Below are 15,516 nucleotides of genomic sequence, written 5' to 3'. Positions count from 1 at the left end.
AAAAACTCCAATTATTTTATTTACAGCGCTCGTCTTTATATCAACACGCAGCTAGCTATGGTACTGTACACTCGTAAATACAACGGCAACAACAGTGCCATATCCTATTATTAAACCACTTCCTACCGAGCTATTCTAGCCATCGATAGGGCACCTATACTCCGCCTCGCGGCCGAATTCGTCCACTTCTCTATGGCTGCCATTTGCCTTTTGCTTCTCCTGTAAAGTATCTAGGCAAGCTTTATGGTATATGTGTCTGCAAGCCAAAACGATAAGAGGACCCAGAGGCTGCTGATCTTTCCGCCGACCGTAAACACTTCCATTCGTTTCAACGGCCAACCCCTGAACGTCCTGTTTGCCGTTCGCTATTTGCCCTTCCGATGAACTAGGCCCATTATCAGCTGTGCTTATGCCTTTTCCTTTGCCCTTGTAGTCTTCATCCTCAACAGGGGATTCTGCCTTGCCTTTCCCACGTGCAACCGCTTGGCCCGATAAAGCAGCTTTCTTTTCTTCTCGCTTCTTGTTCTCAACGGCCTGCTTCTCTTCCCAAGCTTCAAAGACGTTACCAGCCACTCCTGGACCCCAAACCCGCTTCCCACAAGCTTCACATGTTGACCCTCTTGGTCGCCATCCCCGCTGACGAAGCTCCACAGCCTCTTTGACGTTGACGAATAGTTGCTGCTCGAGAAGACGGTTTGAAAGCCGCAGTATTGATTCTTCATAGGCATAAGCTGAAAATATCGAGCCTAACACAGCTCGCAGATCTGCAAGATTAGGAGAGGCGGCGGCTGCGCGGGTTAGAAAAGCTCGAAGTACCCGCAGAAACGTTAGGCTACCCCCAGAGCCCGTAGCAAGACGGTTGGTGGGAAATCCCGTATTCTGGGTGGACGTTGCCGTCATAAGTGCTGTAAAGGTGTGTTGTACAAGTGACCGTAAAAGCGCCACCAATTTATCGCTATCAAGAACCGGGGTTGGGGAAGCGGTACTTGAGACTCTATCCGCTTTAGATGGTGCAACAACCGACGATAGGCGTCGCGTGATTTGAACAGTAGTGTCTATCAACTCAAGCCACAATGCCTCATCGGGTGAAAGATCGGTAGGTGATGGAGAACTCCGTCGACCAATCGCATTAATTTTCTTGGTTGTTTTCATTTGCCCTTGGCATAACCAAATGCCCACATGCGTGTATTTCTGCAAGCCCATAAGCAACTCTTCAGCGGCTTCTTTAAGATCTACGTCATCGGCAAGATCATCCGTGCTCGAGACTAAACCTTGAAGAGCTGACTCTAACGTTTCTAGGTGCCGAGTTAGGCGAGCCATGGCGTCTTGTACTTGCCCTTCTCGAGCCATTAGAATAACAACGGCGTCGATAACTCCGGTATCTTCCATGGTTGGTAGGAGCTTATCAAGCCTTAGGTTTGTAGCTTGCACAATTCCGACATAGTCGGACACGTGGGAAGAATTATAGCGACACATGAGTTGTACATATTGCTCGATGAAATCTCGATCCAATGTGGTTGTCGGCTGCTCCGAACTTTCGGAGTCAGGCTCAAGCAATGCTCCGAGGTAAGAATATTGCAATTCCGGCTCTTCGTCGAGCGAATCTAAGACAAACCTATGCAAATTTGATGCATATGCAGCTAGTGTCTGAGCAGCTCGGACTGGGTCAAGTTCGACCAATTCTCGCGAATGCTGCTTGATGACATCTTGTACATCTTGTATCTGTCTCTTGGTCAGACCAGCCTGGGGCTGCAGGCATTCTGCAATGCATTCAAAAGTTTCAATTTGGTCTTCCGGATCCTCAAAGTAGGTTTGTAACAGCTTCCCATACTGCTTGTCATTCCTATATATCCTTTTCAGGATGCGATAGAAACATGCCTTTTTGAAAAGTGGTATCATTGCCGATATGTTTGGCGGTTGGTACACGGAGAGCAGATACTCCGCACTAAGCTGGGCATCTTCCGCCAGGTCTATTCCGGGGTATTCACATAGCCCGGCCAAAACATTATCGAGTGTAGAACCAGGTATGAGAAGATATTGCGGGAATTTGGGAAGACTTCGAGCAATGAACATGTCTAGATATATGGTATCCTCGGGTGCGAAATCATCCCGATTCATGATCTCAAGCAGAATGGTAATCACATATTGACGATCAACAGTTAGGCCAAAAATTTGCTCTTCCGGTAAGTCTTTGATTGTACCGCCGTTGAGTTGCTTCTCCTGGGAATCATTCAAGAATGGATCCTCGAATGCTTCGTTCAACGCACTTAGAAAGCTTGGGGCGTCATATTCCAATATCACTCTAAGGTATGGGAAGGGTGGTTCCTCTGTCTGACTTGATCGGGTGAAAAATGTTTTGCTGCTTCCTTTCGGCCAATTTATGCTCTTCCCTGAGAAAAGAAACCAGTATAATTCTGCTTTGGCTTGCGAGGCCACTGCATCATCCATAATCTCACCCGTCGGGTATATTCTCCCTGTCAACGTGAAAGAGAGATATGGAAACAACTTAAGTCCATTGACCTCGTGGATTTCGTCTTCCATAATATTCCTAGAGGCATCATGATCATTCCGTACCAAAGGTATTAGAAGAGTGAGTAGGTCGATAAGAGGGGTGATGTAATCGGATAACGCTTGGTTCCAGACGTATATAAGGGCATCATAAAGGCCATTCTGCTTGCAAAGTGTTGTAATTTGATCGATGTCAAGAGTAGCCGTTTCCATGTGACAAATCATTTCTTCTAAGCGGCTTTCCCAACCTCTGCTGACATAATGGTTGACCATGGCTTTGACGGCCGTCGGCGGTATTGTCGATATCGTCTTCTCAAGAATGTACGGCTCCAAAACCTCCAGAAAGACGCCCTCAACATCAGCGTCCTCGTACCACTCATACATCTCATCGAAGAGAAAATCGAGATCTCCAATATTTTGGCAAGCGATGAAACAAGTTTCGGCAAGTTGTCGAAGATGTTGATCATCTATTGAAGATTTGTTCTTCTGTCGTTGTCCAAATGCATATTTAAGGGATGCACTCATGATTTCCATCACCTTGTCACGCACCATTCGATGTCTCAGGGTCGCATCTTCAGGAAGTCCGACCGTCAGCTTGTTAGCATCTCCTGTGTAGTAAGAAGTCGCTAGCTGTATCGCTCCGATATAATCACCGTTCTCCATTAACGCGATCAATCGATCCGCCCAATTAGACAACGCGCCGATAGATACGTCATTAAAGCCCAGTAGAAATATGCGGCCCTTATAAGCCTTGAAACTCATGTAGAAAGCATCCGCAACAACACCATGCATCGTCGTATCATCTTCGTCAAGTTGTTCGACTAGATTGTGTAATTGGTTAGAGAAGAGATCTGCGTGGTAGATGAATTTGTGAATAAGGTCAAAAGCTTCGGTCATCCTCATCGATCGGTCCTCGAGAACGATAAGTCTCTGTGTGATTGTCAAGACTGTCAATACTGAACGGCTAAGCCATTGGACCGCCACGATGGCCTCCTCGCACTTCCATCTGCTACGAGCCTTGAATTTTAGGATTGGCGGTTTATCTTTGTCGTCTGATGGTATCTCATCCACATCTAAGACAGTTAATACGTTCGACCAGCAGTACACCAGCTTGACTTTAGACATAGTGCTACCGGTGCTAGGATCGGGCACTTTTAATTTGACTGCAGGGAACCACGCCAGACATCCTGTCATTGCACTGTGTGGCGCCACGTCTTTCGGTCTAGCTGATTTATGCTGAGTCTGCGCAACTGGCGTGGTCGAGACTATGACAAGTAGATAAGGAGTGAGCATTGCCGTCAATCCCATCGTGTCTGTTGCTTGTTCCACATTTCCGAGTGGTAGGGGAGAGAAGGCCAATACGGTGCTAGGCTTAAGGGGTTTGCCCGATGAAGGAGGCGGGGCATCAGGATATCGACCTAATATCCTTACAGTCTTGACTGTTCGCCCAAGCGCACCAGTACCTCGGGTAGCGAGATGAGAAAATGCCATACCGCGGTCATCGGCGGAGACGAGCGCAGTATGTCGAGTACCAAGAAATCCCAGATGGGTTACCGACACGTTTGGCAAATGGCCATCTGTTGTTCGGTTCTGCAACTGGGACTGTTCGAGGGGTGGTATGTGTAAGAATGGTCGGGATGCTCGGCTAGTATCCCAAGTGAAAATATCCCCACTCGCGTGACCGCCAGCTATGGTTGTATAGTCGGCGGATATAGCAATAGCGGTGATAGGTCCGGATTCCACGGCTTCAATGAATTAACGTCAAATCGCAAGAGACAGGAAGAAAGCAACGAACCTTTTGTGCCTGGGCCAATGATCATTTTCAAAATTTGGTTGTAATCAAACATTAGAATTATTCCCTTAGTGGTCCCTAACACGATCGATGCAGAGACAGCTATACACGTAGGAGAACCAAAACTCCTTTTCCCAGCCTCGGAGAAGGCCTGGCCATTCAACTTCTTAAGTTTTGTCCATCGTACAACTTCCCATGGAGGCGAAGAGGATTCGGTCTCGCCGGGTTCTAATAGAAACTGACTGCCTATAGAGGCTTGCCTGCTATGCCCGGAGAGAAAGGCAGGCGATGTTGGTCGCGGAGATAGTAGCGCGGAAGGCGAGGATATACGCGATTGGAATCGTCGGTCGAAGGGCCTGAACGAAGGCGTAGGGCTACTAAGGCCGGGGCGCGACGCTAGTGAAGGAACTCGACTGCTACCAGGGGAAGATATCATAGAGCCCTAGAAGTTGTCAGCCTAATCCTCCTTAATAGTAGATACTACCGCATACTTGAACCGAAGGGGAATCATCAGGAACGGAGAGAAGAGAGTCTATGGGACTCCCAACCCTCCGAGGTAAACCGTCCGTTGATCCGTCTTCCGAGACATCATCGCGATCCCGCAATAGTTGACGATATCGATTTGCGATAACCCCATTCCCATTTTGGGGAATTTGGTCGGATGTAATACCCTCTCGCTCCTCTTTAACTATCTCAGCTATATGTCCTTGTTCTTGTTCCCCCTTTATAGTCTCCTCGTCACTGGATACAGCGTCCCCGTCAGGAGACAGATCTAGATGATCATTTTCCATATTTGCATCCCCATCGCCTCGCTCCGGGGAAGACAAGCTCATCGAGATATGCACATCGGTCGCATGACTTCACGAACGATATTTGATTGTGGGATAACTCAGCGCCGCGACCGTTTTTCTTTAGGTAGATCGAAGTTGGGTTTATATCGTCTTCGTTTTATTTTCTTAGTCGGTTCTTCGAAATCGCGTAGTAAGCTTAAAGCTGAATTGGCAGGTCTAGAGTTCTATCGAAAGCTAAATTCTAGGTCGTAACTCCTCGACGAGATCGCGATTTCCAAATTTGTAAAACAAAAGTGTCGCCTTAGAGTTAAGTTAAGGAACTAAAAGGGAGTAGTGCAAAGCTCTCTAGATGCTATCGCAGCTTCTCTTGGATCCATGAACCCATTTCGGGTCGGCCTTACATACCTAGCTCAGCCTTATTATTAGAAGCATGGTAGTACAAGAACAGAGGGAAACACCGCCAATCAACAACCTTTATCCACTAAAATCCACTAAAGAGCACTGAACAAATAGTGACGCATTAGCCAACCAACGGCCGTATACAACTGTAAGGAGGCTAACATTAGTGGAGACGTGCAGTAATCCATCCTGACTGATCAGCTTCATTTATTAATCCCTGCTTTCCTATTCTTCTTAAGTACTTCGTACCCATTACCGCCAAATTTCAAAGCTCGAAGTCGCCCTTCAAACCACTACCTATCGACACAAACCTCAATTAGGTAGCTTAATCAAGTCACCATGTCGTCAATAGGACCTCAATTACCGCCGCACCTAACCAAGCGAAAACGCACACCCGATGATGAATCTCCAGAGTCGCCTGCCGCGAAGATACAAACGACGAATCGCGCGCCCATCAACGAAGACGAAGTAAACCTCGACAGCGATGATGACGATGATTATGGCCCTTCCGTACCTCAAACAGCTACGAAAACTTCTATAGGACCTACATTACCACCTACAAATAAAGACGAAATCCCACTAGACGACAGCGACGACGACGATATAGGACCATCAGCACCTCCACCACCTGCCGCCCCGAAACCCTCTATAGGTCCTACACTCCCACCCACAAACCAAGACGAGATCCCCTTAGACTCCTCAGAAGACGAAGCAGGCCCAGCACCTCCTCCAGCCCCAACCACACCTGCACCTGCACCTGCAGGTCCATCACCAGCCCGCATAAAACGCATCCACGGTCCCGCGCCCCCACCAGCTCCCCTCTCCGAGCGTCCTCCCAATCCCCCAAATCCCGACTCAGAATCCGATTCCGACGACGACTACGGCCCCGCACTGCCAACCTCAGCATCCCACACAACCCGTGCAGCGCGGGCACAGGCGGCATCCGCCGCCGCCCTCGCCGCAGGTCCCCAACGCGACGACTGGATGCTCGCGCCACCAACTTCATCCGGCTACCGCGCACCCGACCCAACAAAACTCAAATCCCGACGTTTCGCCAGCGGTCCACGTACAAATCCGAACCCCAGTTCCGGGTCTAGTGGAGGTGAGATAAGTAGTATATGGACCGAAACCCCCGAGCAAAAGCGCAAGCGCCTTGAAAACGCCGTCCTCGGACGCAACGACCCCGCTTCACAACAACAGACCAGTAGTGGAAACGGTGGTGGAAATGGTCTTGGAATAGGTTCCGGAACAGAAGCGCGCACAAAAGAAGATCAGGAGCAACAAGAGCGCATCCGATCTTTCACCGAAGCAACCCGCGGCAAGAGTTTATACGACGAACATCGTGATTCGCGGAGAGGACGTACGCTTGCTGCTGAGGAGGAGGAAGATGATCCGAGTAAACGCGCTTTCGATAAGGAGAAGGATATGAAACTCGGAGGACGCATTGGGACTGCGCAGCGCCGCGAGTTGTTGAATCGGGCGGCGGATTTTGGGGGGAGGTTTGCTAAGGGGAAGTATCTTTAAGCGCAATATTTCTTGGATTGAGGACCTGTCTTGGGTATGTGAGACCTACAGGTTTATTCATCCACATAGAGCGTAGACAAGTCTCTAAGACCTATACGAAACCAGGAAAAGGGGTTTGATACAAATTTTAACTACGAAGATACCCAATTCTATAGACACGTAAAAGAGCATGAGAACGATGAATTCTATTTAATTCCTTCTTAGAAGACTTCCCGTTTAGTTCCGAATGCTCATAAATTATACTAATAATCTAATTCAACCAAATCATGAATACTAAATAATTCATCGCATTCTTCTCGCTAGCCCGACCTATGTATGTACGTATAAGATGACAGGGCCTTCATCATCTAGACCTACTAAGATCTAGCAACTCCTTGCCTCATTAACTAACATGATAAGGTTAATGATCCCAACAATACCATATCTACCCATGAATAAGTCGATAGGTAGGTACTACTCTCTCCCTCTTCTGACATGAAACAACCCGACCCAGTATATAAATAAACAAACCCCTAAGAAACACCAATTACTCCCGCAATATGCACGAGACGCCCACCAGGTTCGGCCCAGCCCTAAAGAGTTCAGGCCAAACCTTCAACCTTAAAATAGAGAAATAAGAGAACCCTTAAAAATATGATGCGACAAACGTCACATATTTTCCCCTGTCCAAATAATGTAATGCAAGGCAAAATCCTCGCAAATGTCGTGGTATAGGATAATTCCTCCTCCTTCTTGCCATTAATCCAACATGTCGAGTCGATAAAAATATTCAACAATTCGTAGGTGATTAAAACCGTCATATCGCCAACAGACAGGTGTGGAAGTCGAACAAGAAAGTTTAAGTAATATGGGAAAGGTACGTGGTCATGTGTGGTACCATTGTGTAGTGTGGCTCATGCCGCGTCTGTGTGCATAGATATATTCGAGCAAGCCTAGTAACAATGCAATGTTTATATATATTCCGCTCAAGCCGACGTTCTATGGAGGTTGAAACTTCTTAGTTCGCCGTATTTGTAGACGGCCGTACACCTGCTTCCAATTGTGATGGTGTTGTGTTTGCGCCACCATTGGCGCCAGAGGCCGTTGCTTCCCCTGTCTCGGTTGTTTGTCCGTTGCGCTCCCTACGCATCATCTCATTTAATCTAAAAGGTGGGAACCGACTGCGAACCCTCGTAAAAATACCATCTCTCTCCTCTGTGGCAGGCTCGGATTCAGAGCGAGGCTGCCGTTGTCGCTGAGACCGATTCCTATCCCATATACGCGGCTGTCGACCATGATTGGACGAATCCGCACCCGTACCCCCGAAGCGACCCGCAATCATGCCACGCGGAGCCCCCCGGAAGTTGCTCCATGATGTGAAAGTGCGTTGCGGAGACCTCGGCATATTCATACGACCATTGTTCCGAGACGGATCAGTGGTGGGTGATGTAGGATTAGCCGGGTCACCATCTGCAGGAGGTGGTCGTGGTTTAGGGGTATAGTAATCTGCCTTACATAGAGGGCAGGAAGCTCTCCTGTTTGTTAACCAAGGATCGATGCAAACAGCGTGGAAAGCGTGACCACAAGTTAAACCACGAATATCGTCGTCATCCTCGAGAGTATCAATACATATAGCACATGTGTCACCCTGTGTACCTATCAGCTCAGGAGGCAGCGCAGCGTTAATGTGCTCGTCATCTTCGTCCTCGTCAACACTAGCACGGTGGTCGTGGTCCTTGATGTTTATACTCTCCGCAGTTTGTGCTTGCGTAAGTACGTTCTCAGCTGCGTTGCTATCAGGTGCATCGGGTATGGTGTCTTGTTCTGCAGGTTTAGGAACTGCGCCAGCATCATGAAGTTCTTCTGCATGATCTTGTTCCTTAGATGGCACTTCCGGTATGATACCTTCAACACTTCGAATACTATTGGCGCGGCTTGCCGGGGCTGAGACGCCACCGGCGGTTGGTAATCCTTCACTTGCTCGTGCTGACACCCAAGCCTTATATTTCATCATAGGGAATTTCTCGTTGACTTCATCCATCGTCATTAGTTTCTTTTCACGACGACGTCGATGAGGCCGAGCGGGCATATTCTCGAGGTTGATAGGTTCTCCATTTTCATCCAACCCCCGCAATTGTCGATTTCGCGCATTGTAACGGAAACAGTATTTCACGCCAACAATAATCCTATTAAAAAGTTAGAACGCAAGGCTACAGCTGATAGCCATATTATCAATGGCAGCTCACCAAAGGTTGGTGAAAACAACACCAAAGCCCAGAGCGACGAAGAACAGCAGTGGGGAACTACCACTCGACGAGTTATTGTTGTTGTTCGAATCATTATTTGAGGACGGTTCAGGGCTAGGAGGTGGTGATGTTGTTGATGGCAACGGTGTACTAGATGTCGGGGATGGTGCTCCGCTGGCCGTTGAACTCAATGCAGTCGTGGCTGCTTGTCGGGCTTGATATTCAATGGCTCTTGCGACGAAATAAGCGCTATCGGCCAAAGCCTGATTAATAGCGACCATCTTCACAAATAGTGTCTTTATTCAAGACAGATGTCGAAAAATAGCCGATTAATCGTCAAGCCGGAATGTCATTGGCAAAATGCCTCGACTTGTTGTCGAAAATCGACAGATGATCGAATTAAGTTGATCGTATCCTAAGCAGCGATGCCATTTACAATTACCAATATCCCCGGTCGGAAACTCGTACAGAACACTCGCAGAAATGGGTCCTCTTTGTTTTGTAATCCAGCAACGAGTATAGAAGGAGAAAAGGAAAAAGGAATAGCAAATGACAAATTGATGTCAAACCGTCGCAATACCTTCTACGGCGGCAGCGAAGTTGCGCCAAGGGTATCTCCAAGTTGGAAGTTGGCAGTTGGCTGGGTAGTGGTAAGAATGAGGAATGTCTTGTCTTTGTCTCGAAAAGAGATGGAGTACGTTAGTTCGGCCTTTAGCCAAGGAAATGGGTGGAGAAAATAAGAGGTGCGACCACAGGGGGGGTTGCTGCTTGCTGCTGGGGGGGGCGTAGGAAACTGATAAATAGGAAGGGGAAGGAGGATTCTTAGCGTGGAAGAGGACTAGACGGCCCTTGTGATGTGTAATACGTTAAGTACCTAGGTACATACATATACTGTATGTACAAAGTTGCGCAGCGCAGCGAAAACAGTCAAGTTCCAATGAAACGGAATGGCGGAACGGTAAAGTTGGGGCTGGGAAGAGGACGCCGGGGGCGGTTTTTTAACCTCTTGGCTCTAATGATAGGTGATGGTGGAACCTACCAATTAGCCAATAAAACTATCGTCTCAACGCCCAGGAGCAAGTGCACACCGGTCTAGGCCGAACAAGGAAAAGGGAATGCATCTCTAGTCAACCCGTTTCGGGTCCTGATTTTAGACCATTGAGAGAGACATTAGACATATGATAGCCACGATAACTAGAATTTTACTCAAATGCGGTATTAAGTAATGGACCATAGTAAACGGATGAAATGGATTTCGCCGCAATAAGATTCACCGTTGATGATAAGTCCATGGCGTGTTGTCTTATTACATCATGAATCATTCATATCGATGTATTGTTTGTGATGTAGTTGTAGTTGTAATAGTAAAGGTGGGAGAGAAGAACAAAAGAGATCGGCAATGTGACTTGCAGATGGTGGACCAGGTTTTGATTGGTGCAATTTGCTATATTTGAGTTTTTAAAACGGGCAGGATTAGAAAACATTTAAAGTCCTTAGTCCATAATGAAAAGGGTTGGCTAGCAGCAATCGCTCTTACTTTTAGTGTATACCTAGGTATGCTGTACTACTCCAGGTAGTTTCGGGACTGTCGCTACTGCTACTACAAATCGCTATTTTCAGCTTCTTACCTCAGTTTCTTATTTTTCTTCAGACCCCGTAGTTTCGAAAACTATGGTAGTAATCAAAATCCCCTTTGTACGAGTGTGTGCATCTTACTTACATATATATCCGCATACATACCCCTTTTTTTATAAAAAAAATAATAAATAAATAAAAAGGCATTGTCATTAGGTATGTTCCAGTTGGATGCGTGGATATTCTAGATCTACATGCACGGTACAGTAAGTGACCAGATGTCTGGGCGCTTAAAGAACATCAAATACAACTCAGTGTCATGCTTAAACACCACTATTTCAGCACCTTTATCATGCTACAATAACGAAGATAACCAGCATTACACTTGTGTATTTGCGTCAGGCCATCATGTGGCGATACATGTCTTTTTGCTCTTTCATGTGAACAATTTTGCATTAATTTCAACGCTAGGCCGACTTTGAAATTCGAACTACTCGGTCTCTAACCGTCAGTTGTATTACCTGAGCCTGCATGACTTGGAGCGAAGTTCGGGATCCCGACACTCCCGCTTGCTTAGTGGACATCGGGATCTAATTATGTATGGGAGTACAGATCTAAGAACTCCCAGTACTACGTAATCGTGGCAGAGTTTATGTCACCTTTTTTTTCGGTGATGATACAAGGGTTGGTTGTATAGTAGTAAGACGCATCCTCACTCATGCGGAACATAATACATAAGCGATCACTCTCGGACAGCATCAGTGCCATGTCCTAGAACGATAAAGAGAAGAGAGGCTATTGCCTAGGTAAGTCGCTATAATTACTAGATTCGCCGATATATCACTCCTTGTGAGTGTATGGGAATGATTGTGTACTGCGTCAGGGCGTACAAATTACGTGTTTGCGTTGCCCCTGGCTTCAGCCAAAGTTCCAGACTCAAGGAATAACATAATCGTCATACTACTCACTCAATTCATTTTTATTGTACTGTAAGTTTAGCTCAACATTATTTGTCATCAGCGATGATCTGTACCTGAATTGGTTCTTATTGGATATGATCAAATCGGTATCGTACATATTATCGAAAAATGCGGCTGTGTTGTTCTAGTAATCTTCGGTCATCTTTCTTTCGCCGGCTGTTGATGCGGCCGCTGTAGCCATTCCACGAATCATAGACATAAGACGCGTATAGCTCTAAACAACATCTAATCTAGACCAGACTCAGCCAAAGGCATAAAACTAATGGCTCGCGTTGGGCTAAACAACTCCTTGGCCTCAACGCTGCTTAAGTTTAGGTCCTTACCGCTAGCAACTCCGCGCGTGTCTATTCGGTATACTGCCTTGCCGAAAATTAAACTGCCTACCTATGGATAGACCGGAACGGAGCGGTCAACCTCGAGAGAAAATTGAAAAAAATTGAAATATTATCCGGGCTTAGCTAGTATCTCCTTGCAACCGGATCCTTATCTCTTTCCTATATAGGCAACACGTGAAGTTAGGCGGATAGCTCGGTTTGGCAGTGCGCTCAGCTGTCGCCCAGAATTGTCACGGTCGGCGATTCGTGCCAAGTATAGGGCATATAGTATTTGTCAACGGCTAAACCAATAGTGCACTCAGCAGTGACCGGAAACGAACGAGGCTGATAGTAGCAGCTAAGAATGCCCAGGACCTTGGAAACAATTACGAGGATTCAAGGATCAAAGTCTGCCCTATCTAGATGCATGCAGAATATATTCTACAATTCGATACATACGCGTACGCTTCGAATTTGTTTGCACGTTTTCTGAACGATTCCGTATTGTAGGCATATTCCGTCAAGCCATGTCCGCCATTTCCATACGATCATCGTATGTAGTTAGTTATAACTAGTAGGTATCATCGAAGGTGGGACAATAGAAGGGGGCATGATACTACAATTGCATTGGCTTGTTGAGGCCATAGGAATGGTCCATGAGGTCATTCATTATGGATAATCGATGCCGATCTCGTGACAGAATTAACGTGGCTATCGTAGAGAAGCAATTTGATGTTTGCTACGACTCGCGTTAGATATAGAATCTTTATACTATTTTCACAATTATGAAGCCATGAGTGCATCTAGATGTAAAAGTTTAGGTCTAGTAAATGAACTCTAAGACAAACTAGTTGCTTGCTAAAGTAGTTTGAGAGGAGGCAGGAGAAGAATAGGAAGTAGGTATACCCCAGGTTGGTGGATTCGGACTTGACCCCACCACCATCTAGCCCCACTAGCCCCGCGGCTATTCAGTTGATCCTGCCAGCTGACTGGCCTTACCATTCATCTCTAACTAAATCCGGTATGGTCGCGGCACGGCAGGTACGTACATGGGGGGTGGGAAGGAATGATACTATTCCGTACCTGCGGGTGGTCGATCCGCGCTTCCTCCGAATTCCAACACCGGCCACCAACATATCCGATCTCAAACCGAACCCGAATAGCTTCTCAAATTCACCTATCTACTTCAAAGTTACCCACTTCCGTAACTACCAATCATACAATTCAATTGTATCTCTCTACATTACAAGATGCCACCAACACAGCTTCCAGCCTCGGGTAACCCATTGTAAGTAAAAAGTTCTTCAGCGTGACGCCAGTGGCTGAGCAGGATCCCGTCAGCACCATGAATCCTCCGGGACTTCCGTGCTAACGACATCAAACACTAGGGTTTTCTTCGACATCACACTCGGAGGTAAGCATTTACGACGAATCCTCGTTTAGATAACCCGTACCGGTATACCGCAAAAGATCTTAACCCGGTTTTGAAACATGTCACGTGATATACACTATCAAGATCCGTCTTCACTCGGGGTCCCTCCTATATTCATGCTGTATCATGCGACATCCTGCTATAACGGGTTCTAACGGTAGTAGGTGAGCCTCTTGGTCGGGTTACCTTTGAGCTCTTCAAGGATGTTGTGCCTCGCACAGCAGAGAACTTCCGTCAGTTTTGCACTGGCGAATCTAAGAACAGCCGAGGTCAGAGCCAGGGATACAAAGGAAGTAGATTCCACAGAATTGTAGGTCTTCCCTAATTGTTCAACAGGTGATAAGACACTAATAAGAGGCAGATTAGCAACTTCATGATCCAGGGTGGAGATTTCCTCAACGGCGATGGCACTGGAAGCACGGTGAGTCGGCTGGGAAGGGGTCTAATATGGACGCTAACTCTTTCCCGAAGTGTATATACGGTACCAAGGCGTTTGCCGATGAAAATTTCACCTTAAGACATACCCAGAAGGGTCTACTTTCTATGGCTGTAGGTCTCGGTAGTCTATAAACCCTAGCTATGCTAATGTACGTTTAGAACTCCGGCCCAAACACCAACGGGTCCCAATTCTTCATCACTACAGTTCCTACCCCTCACCTTGACGGGAAGCACGTCGTCTTTGGTAAGGTAGTCGATGGTCTCGACGTTATCGAGAAGATAGAAAAGACGAAGACGGGTAGACGTGGACGAGACATCCCAGACATGGACGTCGTAGTAGCCCAATGCGGCGAGATGTAGAGGGTGAGGGGCAAAAATGGCAATAAGGAGTTAGGTATTTGTATTACTTCGGAGTTGTTAATACACGGTCATAATGGGTAAGATCCCTACACACTCCCGCATCGACCTCGGTAATATTAATATTATTTTGATATAAGCAATTAATTTGCAGCCATCTAGGTATCTAAGTAGCTCAAGAGACCTAAAAATACAGATCGCTATAAAAAATGAGGAGCGCCTGACGAGCCTCATCCCGATATCGTGTCCCTTAACCGCTCGAGTACGAATTAGTTGGCGCTATTGATACCATCCATTCTCACCCTCGAGTTCCTCTACTCGTATTTCACAGAGGTGAAACCACCATTTAACATCAATTCCGCTATCCACGCGGGGAAAGGCGACCCAGCACCTACCCACAGAACCTTCCGAACTAGTCTGGACTCATCTGGTATGGCCAGAAAACGCATTAACTTCTTGATCTGCCAGGCGACATCTGGGTCAGGGTGGACACCGAGGGGTATCAGCACATGTAAATCTGCGAGGACGAAAAATAGGGGCCAAGGTGCTGCATTTACAAGAGCTTTGATGACTTCGATGGCCCCGTCGAGCGATATGGATAATGCGCCTGTCTCTCCGTTCTCTGTTTGCAGTTCGTCGAATTTATCCTTTGAGAGCGCTTTCTCGTCCCTAAGAAAGATGGGCGGTATGATATCAACGAGTTGTTTGATGAAGGTGCAGACTAGCGATGCCATTATGGCCTTCGTGGACACCTCTCGTTGATCTTGGTAGGGTCTGTCGCCGGCGAAAAACCAAATACAGTGGACCGGAAGCGCTGGTGTGTGCTCGGGAGGCGGTTCGATACATAGCAAGCTGTTCTTTAGCGCGTCCCTCCATCGATTCATATCATCCAAGATATGAGGGGGCGCGTGGTGTTGATCCTCGAATTTGGCGTCCTTCCCATCATCGGAATATTGAGTTACTGGCTTGCTGTATTCTCGGAGAGCCTGCTTTTCGACCCTCGTCTTTTTGCGCTTCGACATGATCGTGGAATCACTAAGTATGAGTCGGTGAATATTTTTATTATATTTATTCTAGCTTAGCATACAAATTGATCAAATGTGCGTATGGAAAAATACATATGGTATTTATATCCTCGTATTACTGTAAGTCTGGTATTCGTCGCATAGGCCCCTATCGTC

General features: G+C 47.0%; 5 protein-coding genes across 5 annotated transcripts; 2 read left to right on the top strand and 3 right to left on the bottom strand.

Annotated features, from left to right (window-relative positions):
- Nucleotide 1: 1 nt before the first annotated feature.
- On the bottom strand, nucleotides 2–5,513 carry F4822DRAFT_142872 (Golgi CORVET complex core vacuolar protein 8-domain-containing protein). Its single transcript, XM_051452875.1, has 3 exons — nucleotides 4,792–5,513; nucleotides 4,304–4,742; nucleotides 2–4,253 (listed from the first exon to the last, which is right to left on the bottom strand). Exons 1-3 carry the CDS (start codon nucleotides 5,131–5,133, stop codon nucleotides 136–138), a joined length of 4,899 nt encoding a protein of 1,632 aa, XP_051318612.1. The 5' UTR covers nucleotides 5,134–5,513; the 3' UTR covers nucleotides 2–135.
- Nucleotides 5,514–5,567: 54 nt separating this feature from the next.
- F4822DRAFT_392361 (uncharacterized protein) lies at nucleotides 5,568–7,196 on the top strand. The gene has a single exon (XM_051457196.1). It carries the CDS (start codon nucleotides 5,830–5,832, stop codon nucleotides 7,012–7,014), a length of 1,185 nt encoding a protein of 394 aa, XP_051318611.1. The 5' UTR covers nucleotides 5,568–5,829; the 3' UTR covers nucleotides 7,015–7,196.
- Nucleotides 7,197–7,912: 716 nt separating this feature from the next.
- F4822DRAFT_142842 (uncharacterized protein) lies at nucleotides 7,913–9,661 on the bottom strand. Its single transcript, XM_051452874.1, has 2 exons — nucleotides 9,240–9,661; nucleotides 7,913–9,179 (listed from the first exon to the last, which is right to left on the bottom strand). Exons 1-2 carry the CDS (start codon nucleotides 9,518–9,520, stop codon nucleotides 8,012–8,014), a joined length of 1,449 nt encoding a protein of 482 aa, XP_051318610.1. The 5' UTR covers nucleotides 9,521–9,661; the 3' UTR covers nucleotides 7,913–8,011.
- Nucleotides 9,662–13,358: 3,697 nt separating this feature from the next.
- F4822DRAFT_436312 (putative U-snRNP-associated cyclophilin) lies at nucleotides 13,359–14,338 on the top strand (the record flags this gene model as incomplete). The annotated part of the gene is made up of 6 exons (XM_051462296.1): nucleotides 13,359–13,396; nucleotides 13,497–13,522; nucleotides 13,705–13,850; nucleotides 13,902–13,961; nucleotides 14,012–14,089; nucleotides 14,138–14,338. 6 exons carry the CDS (start codon nucleotides 13,359–13,361, stop codon nucleotides 14,336–14,338), a joined length of 549 nt encoding a protein of 182 aa, XP_051318609.1.
- A 311-nt stretch (nucleotides 14,339–14,649) lies between these two features.
- F4822DRAFT_426038 (uncharacterized protein) lies at nucleotides 14,650–15,357 on the bottom strand (the record flags this gene model as incomplete). Its single annotated transcript, XM_051460468.1, has 1 exon — nucleotides 14,650–15,357. One exon carries the CDS (start codon nucleotides 15,355–15,357, stop codon nucleotides 14,650–14,652), a length of 708 nt encoding a protein of 235 aa, XP_051318608.1.
- Nucleotides 15,358–15,516: the final 159 nt, after the last annotated feature.

This window comes from Hypoxylon trugodes, assembly GCF_022578975.1.
Source record: "Hypoxylon trugodes strain CBS 135444 unplaced genomic scaffold F4822scaffold_2, whole genome shotgun sequence".
In the NCBI taxonomy this organism is placed as follows: domain Eukaryota; kingdom Fungi; phylum Ascomycota; class Sordariomycetes; order Xylariales; family Hypoxylaceae; genus Hypoxylon; species Hypoxylon trugodes.
The sequence above is the reverse complement of the archived record's forward strand: the minus strand, read 5'-3'. Positions and strand labels throughout refer to the sequence as shown.